Raw genomic sequence first — 16,660 nt, forward strand, 5'->3', positions numbered from 1 at the left:
GACGCTTGATAGATGTAACTATGTCACTAGTAGGACGAATCTCAGGCATCCATAATGCATGGCCTGCAGAAGTTGCAGCAACATGGCATCCATGTCAAGCGAGTAACAAATCTGCTGCTGGGTAATCAATCATTGATGTCAAAAAGCAAATCACTATGGTTAGATTGAGATGGTCATTTTTCTGTGCAAAACAACTTTTTGTGGCAACATAGATGTAAGCACAAAGAGAGAGCAGTAATGGAGAGAGAGAGTAGAATATTTTATTTTTGTAAAAACCAGGTTTTAAAACGATTCCAGCCAGACCTTCTCATCCACATTCTTCTCAAACAAGAACAGAACCAATATCATGTAAATCATGTCGTATCGAGTATCATTGGACTCACTCTTCATATCCTGATTAGCTTGTGGTGGAAATTTCTTGAATCATCCTTGAAAATAAAGACCTGTTAGAGAAGACTGATGTGAGGGGCCTTCTCACAGGCTGTTTTTAGGAGAGAAGCATTTGGGTGTTGGGGGAATGGCATGAGCTCAAAAAACTTGGCTCTTCTTCACAAAATTTGATTTTATTAATTTTTCCATAAAATGTCCAATGTTTGATAAAATGGGTTGATTTCTTTAAAGTCAAAAGGAGAAATAATGAAGTACACAATTGCTCATCAATGCCACAAAAGCACTCACAAACACACTGTATAATTTTATGTCTGTCAAACACACAACCTCTTTTAAAGTATTCAGTGGGAAGGTGCTCTCTCCTTTATCAATCCCTGGTTGTTCGACTTTGTGGTCATCTCCTGCTATTAGATGATCAAAATGAGTTCTGTGTAATGAGCTGGTCACAGACTAGCTACAGTGACAAATCTTCCTGTACGTCCAGTCCGGTGATTTGAGTTCTAGCTTTGATAAGTTAGAGCACAAAATTCTGGACTGGCAGTTATGTAATTTCTGGCCAGTCCAGAAACCGGAACACAACCTTGAGTTTAAGCAATGTGGAATTTAAGAATAAAGAGGTGACCACATTAGCCACACGACTACAAATACCAGAGCAACTACGCTCTCGTTATTGTAGATCAACTTTGCTTTACTGCAATTTGGCTGGTTGCATGGAGAAATGATGTCAATTGGGAGAGGAAAGAATGAAGAAGCCACATTAAAGCAGGGTTTTCTTGCAGGAATCAATAAGCACAGCAAATGAAAAAAAAAAAAAAAACTACGAGGTGGAGGATTCGTCAGCCAGATCACAACAAATCAAATGCATCCAACAGTGTATGTGGTACACATCATCTGCTTACGGTGCCTGAACCCTATCTGTTCAGCTTCAGATACTCTCTCACTCCCTGCCCTGTCAGGCCACGACAAAACTTAACAACAGCCAAACCCTCCCACAGTTCGATTCAGAGAGTCCTTTTAGCGAATCAAGGGGGCGTCCAACCCCAGCCGCGGCCCCTCTGAGGGGAAAGGGGAGGCCGAGAGAGGAGGGGGAGCCCAGTTTCGGTGGTCTTTAGTTGGCTTTGGCGCGGAGCTGCGCCCTCTTGCCCGTCACAGCCTGGAAGCCGGTCTTGATGCTGGCGACGGAGCAGCGGGAGTGGCACGTTTCACACTGCAGGAAATAGAGGCGAGTGTCCTTCTGCAGGATGGTCTCTGGTGAGCGGCAGGTGTGACACGTCACGTATTCCTCTGCGGGGGTGGGAAGACAGTTATTAGCACTGCAGTACTCAAAGGGATCCAGACACTGAGCGAGTTGGTGGAAAACGCGTGTAAAACCAAAGTGTTAATTTGAAAAGATTCAAATAATGGATTGCTATTCGCTAGGTGTAACTGTTACTTACTGATATATCTTCTTAACACATTTTCTATCTGTTTCTGTTGAAATCTGCCTTTGATCACAAGCTGGTTATTTCCGTCTATGGAACCACTGAACAGAAAAAAAAAGGCACAAAGCAAACACACAAATCAAAACTTTCATCAAAATGCACATGAAATGTCTCCTTTCATTTTAGGAACTAAGTGCCTGAAATCGACACAAAATACAAATACTGTTTATTCATGATTTTGAATACAAAAACGTACCTTGTTCCCAGCTCGGCCAACAGGAAAGCGAGGAGATGTTTAGGCTGACGATGCAACCTGTGATGAAGTGCATAAAAGGTCAGATTGTAGAGAACACTTTGGTGTCAGTAACATTGACAATAACAGTATGAGAAGTCCACAGGTGTGTACAAGGGGGGGCTCACAGTTTACAGATGTCTGTGAAGTTGACAAAGGAGGTTTTCTTGGTTCCCACTCGGACCACCTGAGGAGGCTTCATCACAAACTTCCTCTTCTCTCCGGCCACCATGTCTGGGTTCTTCTCTCTCATAATGTTGAAGACTCGGTTCAGGAGCTGAGACACAGAAGGCACAAAGAGTTATGCCAACTATAATTAGGATAAAACCGTGAGAAGCATTTGTGTTGACTTTTTTGTGGATATAATAAAATAAAATATATATATATATATATATATATATATATATAGTGCAAGATGAAAAGTTCATATTGATGGATTTCTCCTATTATTCTTTGTCTTACTTCTATTTGGTCATTACCACGTTTCCTTCAGTGGATGTGAATAAGAAGTATAATGTTGCCATGTTGTTAGTGTGTTAGCTGAGGGCTACAACTTGAGCCCCACTTTTAAAGCCTGTATCGTTTACATTTTGGCAAATCGGCCCAATTAAAAGCGTTCCGAACTAACAGCAGTTCCTCTTGCAATATACCCACGGATGTACAGACAACTATCATTAGATAACTTTGGTGCTAAAGAAATCTTTAAAAAATGTGATGATTCTCAGGCAACTTCTGGAGTTATGAGCAGCGTCTTCTTCCTGTGATATTTCTACATGTTTATTCACGATGGACATCAGATATAACGATGTCCAAAAAAGTTATGCATTTGTTCCAGTTTACCTCCCCCCCGGCTACATTCTGTGATGCAACTTTTTTTTTTTCCCCTCGGTGTGTGCGTGTCCGTGTTTTTACAGCTGTCCTACCTCATCATAAGTGTAGTCTCTTTCGGTGCCGGCCCACGTTGGTCCTGTAGAGGAGCTGAATGAGATCCCATCGTTGTTCTTCCCCTCATCATCCTCTAATGCTGGAAACACGTCATACAAACATTATTACACACATAAACGTCTTCATTAAGTTGTCGGCTTTAAACATGAGGTAACTTATTCTTACCGTCATCCTTCTCCAGCAACTCTCCCTCATCAAAGTCCACTTTCTTTGACTTCTTCTTTTTGATAGGAAGCATCAGGTCCAGGTTGTCCTCCTCCAGCACCTCTGGCTGCTCTCCTTCAATTTTCAGCTCCTGATTTGGACCAATCAGAAGTGATATTCAGCGAGGAGATGATGATGATGAGAAATGACTGCGCCAATGTGCTTACGACAAGGAAAAGGAGCGTGATGGGAAGGCAACGGTAGAAGTGGAACAAGAAGTGCTGACGTAAAATGTTCAGAAAGACAGAGGATGGAAGCAAACAGAAATATGCACAATACAAGGGGATGAGGAGAATGACAAAAAACTGGTTGCGGTTTCGCCGTGACTGACCTTTAATCCCTCCTCGACATCATTCTCAAACACTTTCTTGGGTTTCTTCTTCTTTTTCTTCTGGTTGAAGAAGTTCAAGTCGTTCAAATCATCGGACGGCTCTGGAGAAGACAAAACAAACTCTGCTTAATTCCAACTTCATGCAGGCTGGCGATTACATGTACAATGGTGCCCTCGTGAAGAATACGCACTGACACATCTCTATTATCAGTCTAACCTTTCTTCCTGCATTCATCTTCTTCTAGATCCAGCTCCTTGTCGTCTCCCGGCTCTGGTTCGGCCTCCTTCGCCTCCACCTCTCTAGCCTCTTCTCCTCCCACCCCTTCTCCTCCTTCCTCATCCAGCATGAAGGGCTTCTTCTTCTTCTTCTTCTTCTTTGTCATGTTGGGATCGAAAATCATCTGAAGGAGAGAAAAATAAGAGAGAAAATCAATAAGTTTCTAACTAACATTTTCCCCTGTGAGAAATGTTCTTTTATCAATTCAACCAATGTTATCTTTTCCTAGCTTTCACGTGTGATCAGTGTTTCCTTTAGAGAACCTCTGAATAGTTATACTTGTTGTTAAATTGCAATGTGAGCGGCAGCCAACGGGGGGTGCATTATGTCGGCAGGATAATATAAAAGGCAACCGCGACTACATTTTTTGTACAGCCCTATTTCTGATACCGTGGTGGCAGAAATTTTGCCATGGTGGGCCGCCACTACAAAATCAACATAGAGGAAACACTGGTGATTATTAATATTCATGCTTTGGCAGGTGTTTAGTGCATTACAACTTAATTCTTCTTAAAATATCTTTCAATCCATTGGGTCCCTGCAGATCATTCTTCAGTGCGTTTCACTGTGATCCTTATCACTTTTGGGACGATGTGTCCTCCTGATATACAAAAGTACCAGATGAGACCGATTCTATTATTTTTGTGAATTATTACTATATGACCACTTGCCATTTACGGGTTAGGGTTAACCCATGGTTAGTTTCATTAATGAGTTAACTGGTAATATTAAATGAAAGGTAAGTGCTGTTAGATACTTTGTGCTCCGATATTAAACAGTGATTCAACTACTGATCAACACTGATTAAAGCGCCATGTAATAGATGACAATCAACAGACAATTAATGTGCAAAATGAATCTCCGTTAATGTCATGTTTATCAAAAATGCCAAAGATTCTCTGGTTACAGACAGACAAATGGGACTATTTGACTTTAATGATAGCTAATGGACTATGTTAAGATTTTGGACAGTTTGTGGGACAAAACAAGAAATGTGAATATGTCAACTTGGAATCTGGGAAGTTGTGATTTTTCCCTTTTTTCTGCCATAGTATGTAGTAAACCATAAAGAATATGGATTCATCGATAAGGAAAATAATCGAGACGCAGTCCCAAAACAGACACCTTCCAGCCATTCAGAAAGGAGTATTTTGTGTGACTCGATATTGAGGAGATCGAAATCGATATATAACCATAATATAGATATTGTGATATGAGACATGGTTTGCAATACTCTTCCTCGTCTTAACGGCGGTTATATCACTTTTTGTATTCATTTATTGACAAATAACATGAAACATAAAACGTACAAAAACAGAAAATGTCAGGGGATCAGAACATAGAAACAAATACTAAGTCAGTTCATTAGAATGTTAGATAGGGTACATAGATTTAAGGTGGTTTATGGTGGGAATAATTTAGATTTATGAATACGAGATTTTGCGAGTAATAACATCAAATTAATGGTGTAATATTTATTTGCTTTGGTTTTGTTATCTCAGTTATATGATGCAATTTCCTTAAATACTATGATAGTTAAGAAAATCAAATTGACATCAAGCAGTCACAACGTTAAATTGATTTAGAGCCTGTATACAATTCATAAACAACTAGCTAGCTACATTTCGAGATATTTCATTTTGATAATGTTGCTGAGCATCATTCTGACGGTTGTACCTGTCAGGACTCTGCCTTGGTGTGAACTATCGCTTTGTTTCTGGTAACGTAGAGAACATTGGCCGTTAGCTCCGTAGCTTAGCTAGCTAGTTGCCGGCCAGCTAACGCTAGCTAGCTAGCTAGCTACCTCATAATTTGAGTTATCCAGCAGCTATGACAGGGCGGATTGCTAAACCATGGTGAGATTAAATAATATGCACGATGTGATAGATCGTGATACAGTGGTGTGCTGGATATTTTCTTGTCATCTTGGCTGGTCGGGCCGTTGCTAGCTCGGTTGCAGCCATGTGAGAACTGGTGCGGACAGGGAGGGGAGCAGCAGTGCCGAGGCCCAAAGTCATCCTCAACACCGATCTGACCCGTTAATTCGCCCAATTTCACCCAACAAGTCTACAAACCAACACACACTAACCATCGGATAACCCGATATGACTTACCTCGTCTCCTGACATGTTTGCGGGCTGAAAAGTGACTGCAATCTGGCTACTTTTTGTCCCTCGATCAGCCCCACAACGCTGCGCCGAAAATGTCTTGCATCAGCGTTGGATCCGCAATACGCAAGCGTGAAGTCTCCAAATCCGGGCGTCATTACTTTGCGACGTCGCGTTCCAGTTGGGTCATAGATCTATGCAGTTGGGTGTTCAAGAGCAAGATTGCACAACCAAAACTGTTGCTAAATATGTAAATGATGAGTCTGTAGAGGTATTATAGCTCTGTTCCATCACGGATCTTGACTTGACAGTCAAATTAAAAGTTTATTTCTAATAGTGTGTGTGTATTAGCTGTATACTCAGGATAATCACACTTTTTCTGCTCTATCCCTTCCCAATGTTGCAGTTTTTATACCATGTTGAGCAGAAGTATACACCTGTTATAATGTACTGTATAAATATTAAAGCCCTGCATCTAAAACCTGTGAACAGTTAGCATCGCCGGCAGGATAAATATAGTTACTCTTGTCTGTTACAGGTGTCTCATACTAGTGATGGCATTTTCTAATGCTGTTGTACTTCAAATGTATTTACTCGTATGCTGCTCGACATTTATCAGAAAATGCTGGTGTCCAAAATGTTTGACTCACAGTGTAGACAATGGGCTACATATTTTTGTCTGTGTTGATTTGAGTTACAACTAGAATGATTTGTCTATTAATCGATTGACAGAACAATCATTGGAAAGTATTCTGATTTCAATTATTAATTTATGTCAGTTTTAAAGCTAAAATGCCACACCTTGTGAGGATTTGCTGCTTTTCTTTATGTTACCTTTAATTTTTGACAGGACAGCTAGGTGAGAAAGGGGGAAGACATGCAGGAAATTTGTCACAGGTCGGATTCGAACGCTGGACCTCCGAGTCGAGGCATAAACCTCTCAGTATACGTGCACCTGCTCTACCCACTGACCAACCCGGCCATGTCTCTGTCTTCTTTAATAGTAAATTGAATATCTTTGGGTTTTGGCCAGCTGGTCGGACATCTTCTAGGGCTCTGGAAAATAATAATTATGATGTTCTGACATATTATAAATGACAAAACTACAATAAAAGAATTGAAAACCTTTAATGATTTTGCAAATAATATTCTCATCTGGATAAATAAAACATAGAAATGCAAACATGCTTGTCCAGCCATCCTTGTGTTATGTTTTTTTCTATGTAAAAAATGTACATGATGACTTTGAAAAACTAAAGAAACTAACTCTTTAAAACTCCAAAATGTTGTAGATCAATTACAATCTAATCTTTTACAAACCATCATCTCCTTTTGATTGAAGATGCAGTTAATACGGTGTGATAATACTTTATTATTATTTTTCAACATTATACAATTTGAAACAAAAACCCTTATGAGAAGGACCGAGACAAACAGAGCAGGATGAAACGGTTGGGTTTAACATCTCTGTTTCTAGCCGTGCGTTGTGATCTGTATTGTGATTTCCCAATGTTGCATGCTTCACACAACCTTTCAGTGATGGCAGAAATACAGTATATAAAAAGAGACACATTTGGGATATTTACACCAAATAACAAGAACCACTGGTGAAAATGCCTTTGAGGGAGGTAAAAGTCGCTGAAATGGCGACAGAAGTGGAAGAGGAGAGAGGAGGAGGGAAAGGGTTAAAGCACGCAGCCTTAAAACAAAAGAAGAGGTTCGGATTCTGGCAGACACACAGCTCATAGCTTCTTCATCCAGCTCATGCTCAGCTGTTCTATTTTCAACAGCATTAACAAAAAACGGAGAGCAAAGGACTGTTATTTTTGTCAAGAAGGAAAAACAAACAAACATCGAGCCAGTTTAACGCCACAAACAGGAGGTAAATATGTGAGTCGGAAACGGATCTTTGAGGATTGTGAAAATTCCCCGTCATCTAATCTGACAACAACTCCGTTGTTGCACCACAGAGCTCATATTATTACACCTCAGTATGAACTATGTGGATGCTGAAATAGCCCTGCCCAGTCAATGACCATTAAGTGCTAGTATTGTGTTAAAATTGAGGGTAAAAATATTGTATACAGTGACAGAGCTTCAATATAAAAGCCCCTGACTGGCTCATTGGCTGAGCACCCAGGGGTCTCGGTATTCGTGAAGGGGACATGAAAACAAAGTCTACAGCATTTTCGCTTTTTTGTAGTGTTACATCAAGTCAGCGCTCCTCAGACACACAAAAATATACTCATACACAACATCCTATCAGTCCATTCATTCCCCTTGCTCCTTCCTCTTCCCTCTCTGATGCAGGTATGATGTGGCAGATGCTGCGTTTACATGGCTTCCATCGCCCAACGCTGCAGGTCCTCCATATCGTCCTCGTCCTCCTCTTTCTTGGCTTTGGGGTGAAAAGACAGAAAGAACAGTTGTGAGAGATGTAAAGGAATTGGTAAGGTTAGGTTTGTACACCGCCTTAACATCTGAGCTTGTGTGTAGTAATTTCTCCCTTCTAGCATTGAGATCATATATCGCAATCAACTCTCTCGCACCACACAGTTCAAAGTACGTATTACAGCTACGGTAGACTTCATGCTTCAGAAAGCCGGTCTCTTGCTCTTTTCAATATCCTTTTTTCTGGGCGAAGAAGAAGACTCCTGTTCCTGAAATTTGGATTTTGAATACATGTGGTCCTCCATGTTTCCTTCTTCAAACTTGCCGGGGCCGGGAAACTACGATACCCATTAGCAGCATTAGCAGCACCTGTGAGTTTATCATGTGACAGCGAAAATGCGAAAGGCGGAGCAGTATGTCCTGTATGTCCCTTACCGGCTAACGTATTTCGAGATGGCGCATGAATATGGAGCGTCTACCCCAGTTTATGTGAATGTAAATATCTATATCTCTTCACAATTTTGCATTTGTAAGATTAATATCATCGGCCAGTAAGCGCATAACCATATTTCACCAAAGTGTCAAACTATTCCTTTAACAACAACAAAAATAATTAAGATGTTGCAGTCAGGCTCACAGAGTTGTTGTATCAAGGCTCTTACCAGGTCTGGAAGGTAATGAAGTAGAAGGCACGTTGGGAAGGGGGGCGTTCTCTGGTCCCCCGATCTCCAGCAGGTTTTTGTCCAGCTCCTCCTGTTCCAGCTCATCCAGCTCCGCCAGCAGCTCATCCTGACAAACACAGCAAGCAACACTAAAGATGAGCATAATCACAAACTAATTCATGTAAAACCTAGTCTATATCCATGATTGCTCTGTAGCCGCCGTAAGTCCTTCTTTTCAGCTGGATGTCCGTTTCCTTCTGCTTTCTTTTAGAATTTTAAACTCCAGTGGATTTATGAGGACTATGGTAAACCGCTCCTCAGATCTCTGCAGGGTAAATCCAGACAGCTAGCTAGACTATCTGTCCAATCTGAGTTTTCTGTTGCACAACTAAAACAACCTTTGAACGTACACAAGTTCCACCAAAACAAGTTCCATCCCGAGGCTATTTTGCAGAGGCACCAGGGCCACCCATGACGATTGTGATTGGTTTAAAGAAATGCCAATAAACCAGAGCATGTTTCTCTCCCATCCCGGAATGCTGTGGGCACTAGCCAGACCCTCCTCCACAGCGCTGAGGAGGAAAAACCCAAACCACAAAGATATATATATATATATATATATAATCTGGTCCTAATCTTGTGTGTCTGTTCCCTTGGTGAGTAAAACATCTCGCTGAGAGTTTAATCTAAATACTTCAAGTCAGTTGACTTTGAGAAAGAGTGTATTCATTCTTTCTGCCACACTGTCTCCTAATGACTGAATACCATCAACTGTGGTGAAGTTGGTCTATGAATAAGACCATTGAAAAATAAGGCAGCCCTAATGTCAGGTCAACAAACGTGTGTTTAACCTGGTGGGTGTCAAAACAATGCTGGGCAGCATCGAGGATGATGGTGAACTTTGCTCTACCGGGTTAACCCTGTGTTGTCATCAGTCCATCATGTATTCAGTGTTTCCTCTATGTTGATTTTGTAGTGCAAAATTTCTGCCACCACGGTATCAGAAATAGGGCTGTACAAAAAATGTAGTCGCGGTTGCCTTTTATATTATCCTGCCGACATAATGGATCCCCTGTTGGCTGCCATTCAAAAGGTTATTGGGCCTGTCCAGTTTAACTCCACATACTGTTGCGATGATGTAGTTTATTGTCAAAACGTCGAGTCGACTTTTAAACAAACAGCTCCACCAAAAACGGGGGAGGGTTGGGGTTGTTGTTCGGACAGACTTGCCCCCACTGCTAAAACAAAAATCCTAAAGGAAACACTGTGTATTACGCGCAAGAATGCAAAAATCTAGTATCTGAAAAGTGTCGCCCACCTCATCAAACTCCTCTCCGAAGCCGACAGGTTTAGAGATGGCGTCAGAGATTTCCTGGGCCAGCTCCTGCTGCTCGGTAATGTCCTGCATCAGGTCGTCCACCTTGTCAATGTCCCTGAAACAACCAGCAGGGGATGATTCATAAAACAGAATGCACTATTACACCTTTTAACCAAGCCTCATTCTCCTCCACACGCAGATAAATTGGCAGAATTCAAAGTATTTTAGCAGGGAAATGTGTATGAATGCCTGTTTTAATATATAGCCTTCATATTATTTCCCTGATAACATAATAACATCCAGTGCTGATGTTCTGAATGATCCGAATAATCTCTTGATTGATTTACTGACTCTTTTTTTACTCTTCCCGTAGTCCCATGAAGGCAGTTCAGCAGCAGCAGGCTACAAATATATATTTTTTTAGAAACAGGCTTCGCTATAGTCCAATCCATCAATCAACAAAATTGTAGAGAACTTCATAATCAGTGACTGGGTGCTCGTTCTTACATGTTTTCATGGGCAGACTTCATGGCCTTGGCAGCGAAGCCCATGTTTTTGAGCACTTCAGTGTTGGTGTTGGCGTTCTCCAGAGCCTCTCTCTGGAACTCGATGGTCGACAGCGTGCCGTCGATCTGAGCGAGCTGCTTCTCATACCGCTTCTTTCTTTTCAAAGCTTGCAGAGCCGCTGAGGAGAGAAAGACAGGAGGGAAGGAGCCAGGATGAATAGATTGTCACAAAAAATAGATTGATTGCGTAGAAAGGACATTCAATGACAGTAAAGTAAAACTGTAAATCATCATCGTTGGGATTCTTTTGTCCTTTAACAGGGATGAGAGCCTGAATAAGTGATTAAACATTTGTGCAGGATAAGTCAGCATATATTTTGCTATGTGAAATTACAGTGATACACCACTGACTGAAATCATAAATAAAATGCTGACACAATAATTTACCATGTTAGTGACTATTTGGACAATTAGATATAGCTTGTGATTGGCACTTGGCTGGTGAGATGGAGAAAGTGGAAAGTAGAAATGTATCAGCCACAAAGTAGTCACATAACCACAACCACTAACTCACACGTGATAGGATGTAGTGAAACTATCAGTGTCATGCAGGGTTGACTCATTCTGTCAACCTTTGTGGAGCTGGAGGAGGAAATAATAAGGGTAAGGTCAATGTATACAAAGTATTCAAGCCAAGTATAATATTCTTTATCAATCTCCAGTGATTCTTTACTTGATGGATAACCTAAAGTTCAAGTTATCAGTTTTTCCTCTTTCTCCAACACTTTATTTGAGAGCAAAATATGGTTGGCATGAGATTTGGTTAGGATATTTGTGCTCTCCAGAAGATGAACGCCTTTGATGTTTGTGACCCGCTGACCTACATTGCTTTTCACCACTCTCAGGTACACAATTGTACCCTTAATAAACACTTTCATGCCTTTTAGGTGTCTTCAAAACTTCTGCCCAGACATCTATATTATACACTATGGATATTCATAATCCCAGAGCATTTATACTACATATTTGGTGACCTCTTGATCTGTATTCTAGCAGTATCATTAGCCCAACATGGCCATTTGCACATAAGTAATAATCATAATTACATACAATTTCACAACCAAATAATGAGCTTTCCTACACAGCCATTATCAGGCCAAAATGTCAAACTTTACCAACATCATCAACAAAAAATTGTTTTCATGTTACCCGTTACCGGTGATAGAGAGCGTGAAGTTTATGGGTCTTTGTACTGGTGTTCTGGCATGGTGTAGAGGTCTCAAACTTCTGACCAAGGTGCAGACACGCCCACCTCTCTGACAGTGATATCACGTCCCTTTAACATATGCAACTCATGCTCAACCCTTCTCCTGACACACTGAGCCAATATCTTTATTGCCAGTCCCTGCATAATTTGACAATTAACTGTATCCGTACCGATTGCCGCACCTTTTCTGATTTTTAAATGGCCACTGATCAATCAGACGAACAAATTATCACCACAGATATGTTGGGAAAAGACAAGGCTCGCGTTACCTTACCTCAGTGAAAAGAAGTCAGCGATAATTTAATATCACACACACAATCGATAAAACGTCTACTTCTCTCTGGTGGCCACCGTGGCCGTGATATGGACGGTAGGTGAGGCAGCCTACAGTTCTCTGACAGCTGAGGAAAGTTAGCCAACTTAGCTAACTTGCTAATATTTAGATTAGTGTTGTTGACCAAGCAATGTGGCGATAAAGCGTAGAAACTATCAGAAAATACGTCCCGATATCTCACCTCTTTTGTTTTTCGTGCCGTTTTTCTTGGCAATTTGCAGTTCCTGTTCGATTTTTTTCTCTAGAAATTCCTGTTTCTTCGTTAGCATCTCCTCCGTCTCTCGGAGTTTCTGGATCGCCTCCTGTGGGCTCGGTCCCTTTCCTCCTTTTCCTCCTCCTCCAAATATCTTACCAAACAACGACATATCTGGAGCGCTACAGTTAACGTTACACTAATTATAAAAAAGAAATAATAAAACAAATCTGCGAAAACCCCAAGAAAATCAAGCTTAGCTACTTTGCTGCTAGGCTACACTGACACTTCGCCCTAGCCAGAAACCTGGAAGGATTGTTGATGTTTTTCTACTTCCTGGATAAGGCCCGATGACGTCATGTTGCCCGATGAGGAGTGAGCGCGGGTGGGCGGTGCTTGTTGGATATCTGTCTCCATCTGCTGGACAAATGAAGCACTCGTGTCGCTTTACTTTGTACTTATTCTTTTATTATCTGGGCTATTTCTTTTTTTGCACTCACTTATTTTAATATGCTTTCTATTTCTTTCTGTACTGTGCTGTTTACTGTCCTCGCATTTTGTTCTTGAGATTGTTGATCATTTTATGGTGGAATGTAACTAAGTACATTTCCTCAAGTACTGTACTTAAGTACAAATTTGAGGTAGGCCTACTTATACTTTATTTTAGTCTTCTCTTTTCATGCTACTTTTTACTCCACTACATTAATTTGACAGCTTTAGTTACTAGTTACTTTACAAATTAAAATTATTGCACACAAAACATAGCCCTATGTGGTTTATAAAATACGATGTTTTATTATAAATTAAACTACACAGCAATATAACGGCCTACAAGTCAAGCTGAAATGATAAGACGATTAAACATCAGAACTGTTTGGATCGTTTCCAGCTTCTAAAATGTGAGGATTTTTATTTGATGATACTTAGGCCTACATACTTTTACTTAAGTACTTTTACAGTGTGGTAGCTTATTAGTACTTTTACTTAAGTAAAGGATCTGAATACATTTTCCACCACTGTACAAAGGCAGGCCTTGGTTAGCCTACTACAGAGATGGTTCTGTAACTGAAACAGCTTACTAATACGCACTGCATCTGTCTCGAATAACAATATTCCCACATTCAGACGTATTGTAGAAAAGTTCTCTTTTTGTAACTTTGAAGTATGTTCATATTAAAAAATACTGGATTTATATATGCGTATTTCATCATTTCACTCAATTCAGGCCAGGTACTTTTTGGGAGGAAACATATTTTTAGGCAAAACGTATTCTAAAATTTCTTATATGTACTTTAACATATCAGGAGGGTAGGCTATCTATAAGGTTTTAAAATTTCAAATATAGGCTACTTGTAAATAAAGTTGGGTGACTTGCAACAGAGAGATTATATAAATAACGGTCAAATCGATGCAGCAGAAGTCTAAATATCCCGACTTCTACTCAAGCTCCAAAGATCCTAGAATTCCTATGTACCAATATCTTTCTTGGGACCTTCCCTACTTGGTAAATGTCAATTTCTTTGTAATAGAGGCTCTCTGTTAAGAATGTAGTCTCAAAGCCCCTGATCATGTAGCCTGGATGCCAGCCGAACTTAGCCCTGCCCACAACAGCAACTATGCTCGAACCAGAGCTGTTCGGACCAATAAAATTGTCAGGGCGGGCTTTATATGATGATGGATTATGGGTAAATTTTGAGATTTTGGGCTATTTGTCTTCAATAACATGTGTTCTTTCAGAATTGTGGTGAAAAAAAGTCAAAAATACACATTTAGGTCTTTATTTTTACTATACTTTGTCTGTTTGCGTCTGTAGATTTCACCTAAATTCAACAAAAGTTGGTTCTAAATCATCGCGCTGCTCCGCGATCGCTGTCTGCACCCTGTCATGACATATACCGTTGGAAAGCTCCCTCTCCCCTGTACAATGCTGTCGGATCCAAATATGGTCATTTCCTTTTTATCAGCAACCAATCGTGAAAGTAAAAGGGCGGATTTAACTCTAAATGCGTAATCTCATTGGCTGATGCCAATTTCTGACAACGTGATTCGCTTAGAATCATCACGTGATGCGCTCTGACATTTCCGCGGTAGTTCAGAGAAGACGAAAACGGTCGAAAATCACCTCAGAGAAGACGAAAACAGGTGTTATTAGCAAGAAGACACAGGGGATTACAAACTAAGACAGCAGATGCCTTCACATAGTACGTCGATGTGTAAACTGTCGTTCAGTTGTGTTCAGACAGTGGAGGTAATCAGACGCTCTCTCTCGCTCTCTCTCTCAGCAGTTTACAGATATTCATGGTCTGAATATAGTCAGTCTGACAGTGTGAAGATACTCTGTCAAATAACAATTTACTCTACTTTGTTTGCTTTCTCCAATGTTCTAAATATTGGTCTTTTGAATGATCACCATAACAAGCTCATCCCTGTGTATCACCGGATGTCCAGTGACAGTGCAGCATGGAGGCACTAAGAATGCCAACGCATGCCTCAACTTGGTTATATGGGCCCAATGTCCAAAAACAGTCTTTGTGGGGAAAAGCAGGGTTGAGGCTGCAGCCAGTATGGCTATTTCTACATTCAATGAGGGTGCCTCTGCCATGCTGGCTGGCTGTGATGGAGAAATTGTGGCTTCAGAGCACATTGGTTGGGTTGGGCATCGTTTAGATTTTAACGATTCTGATTCTAATTCCGATTCTTCCTTTCGATTCCGGTTCTTGACGATTCTTTATTCCGATTTTTTGAGGGGTGGAGTTGAAACGGGTCACATGCCTATTTTCACAAATGAGAGGAACGTTTTATTTTGAGTCAATGATAGTTTGCAGTTTTATTGCTTTTTCAATGTAAAATAAAGCCAGACTAGAGCACTGCTTACTGCGCTCCAAGGCTGCAACACAACAAGCGCCTGGCCGCTACGGAAACCAAAACTTGTGCATGTTAAATTGGGAAGCGATGATCGGATTTGAAACCAAATCCTCTAAACCAGTTTCTCAAATGGGGGTACGCGTACCCCTGGGGGTACTTTGGAGTACTGCAGGGGGTACATGAACTTTTTGCAAAATGCTTAAAAATATGTCACGCATAATTCCTAAAATAATTATACTATAATAATGAATGAATTACTGTAAGTGATAGATTCTGAACATTTGAAATGTAGCATTTAAATGTTTTTCAGTTCCGAGGTTGTTGTTTAGTAGATCTCACTGCCGACACTGTATTCTTCCTCTTTATATAGATGTCAACATGTTTTTGAGCTGGTCAGGGGGTACTTGGCTTAAAAACACAATTCAAAGGGGGTACATTATTGAAAAAGGTTTGAGAACCCCTGCTCTAAACGATTCCAATAAAGAAACGATTCCGATGGAATCGTAATTTTTGAAACGATTCCAAGTAGGAATCGGTTCTCGATGCCCAACCCTAAGAGCACAGCCTGTCAATGCAATGAAGGATGACGACATGGTTGGGATCTCAAAAGCCAATAGTGTCCATTCCGCCAGTGCAAAGTGGAGCCTTAAAAGTGTAAGCACAGCCAAAAAAAGTGAAAAGACGCCAGCAGGAGATGGAGGAAGGCCCTACATATGGTACTGGCATGGATATGTAGACTGTAAACTAACTTGGGGGAACTAGGCTGTGTAATGTTGTGTTCTGTCAAACTGAAGTTTGTGATGTAATGGTCTTCAGTTGAAGGCCATGTTGATGTGTTGTTTTGGATGTTATGATCAGTGATGGATGAAGCAATAATGAGTTTTGGCTGTTAAACAGTGTGATACATGGATTTTACTTGGACCTAAAGCATATTTTGTCTGTAATTCATGGCTTTCAATAGAAATTAGTGGAATTTTGCCATAAAAATCTTTAAAGGCCGTTTTCTCAAAATTAGTTTTTTCTCACACTCCGCATGACGATTTTCCACTTCTGTAGCACATACATACACCAAAGTCCAAGTCTTATTCCTAACTATATTGTGAAGGTTTGTACAGAGAGATTTGTTGATATATCATTCTTGGCCTGATTTATGTGA

General features: G+C 40.6%; 2 protein-coding genes across 2 annotated transcripts; both read right to left on the reverse strand.

Annotated features, from left to right (window-relative positions):
* Positions 1-238: 238 nt before the first annotated feature.
* eif2s2 (eukaryotic translation initiation factor 2, subunit 2 beta) lies at positions 239-6,101 on the reverse strand. Its single transcript, XM_078254604.1, has 9 exons — positions 5,975-6,101; positions 3,801-3,984; positions 3,584-3,684; positions 3,214-3,343; positions 3,027-3,127; positions 2,232-2,380; positions 2,068-2,124; positions 1,827-1,912; positions 239-1,674 (listed from the first exon to the last, which is right to left on the reverse strand). The coding sequence occupies exons 1-9, from the start codon at positions 5,987-5,989 to the stop codon at positions 1,499-1,501; spliced, it is 999 nt and encodes a 332-aa protein (XP_078110730.1). The 5' UTR covers positions 5,990-6,101; the 3' UTR covers positions 239-1,498.
* Positions 6,102-7,079: 978 nt separating this feature from the next.
* Positions 7,080-12,995, reverse strand: LOC144520697 (charged multivesicular body protein 4b-like). The gene is made up of 5 exons (XM_078254611.1): positions 12,628-12,995; positions 10,847-11,024; positions 10,340-10,454; positions 9,022-9,148; positions 7,080-8,366 (listed from the first exon to the last, which is right to left on the reverse strand). The coding sequence occupies exons 1-5, from the start codon at positions 12,809-12,811 to the stop codon at positions 8,302-8,304; spliced, it is 669 nt and encodes a 222-aa protein (XP_078110737.1). The 5' UTR covers positions 12,812-12,995; the 3' UTR covers positions 7,080-8,301.
* Positions 12,996-16,660: the final 3,665 nt, after the last annotated feature.

The sequence above is a fragment of the Sander vitreus genome, chromosome 7 (genome assembly GCF_031162955.1).
Source record: "Sander vitreus isolate 19-12246 chromosome 7, sanVit1, whole genome shotgun sequence".
In the NCBI taxonomy this organism is placed as follows: Eukaryota; Metazoa; Chordata; class Actinopteri; order Perciformes; family Percidae; genus Sander; species Sander vitreus.

Excerpts from the sequence above, each read along its gene's own strand:
- LOC144520697 (XM_078254611.1), bottom strand. The coding sequence starts at position 12,811 with ATGTCGTTGTTTGGTAAGATATTTGGAGGAGGAGGAAAAGGAGGAAAG. Across the intron at positions 11,025-12,627 it reads CGGCACGAAAAACAAAAGAG|CGGCTCTGCAAGCTTTGAAA; the intron begins GTGAGATATCGG and ends TTCTCTCCTCAG. Across the intron at positions 9,149-10,339 it reads TCGGAGAGGAGTTTGATGAG|GATGAGCTGCTGGCGGAGCT; the intron begins GTGGGCGACACT and ends TGTGTTTGTCAG.
- eif2s2 (XM_078254604.1), bottom strand. Across the intron at positions 3,685-3,800 it reads AGATGAATGCAGGAAGAAAG|AGCCGTCCGATGATTTGAAC; the intron begins GTTAGACTGATA and ends TGTCTTCTCCAG. Across the intron at positions 2,381-3,026 it reads GAGACTACACTTATGATGAG|CTCCTGAACCGAGTCTTCAA; the intron begins GTAGGACAGCTG and ends TCTGTGTCTCAG.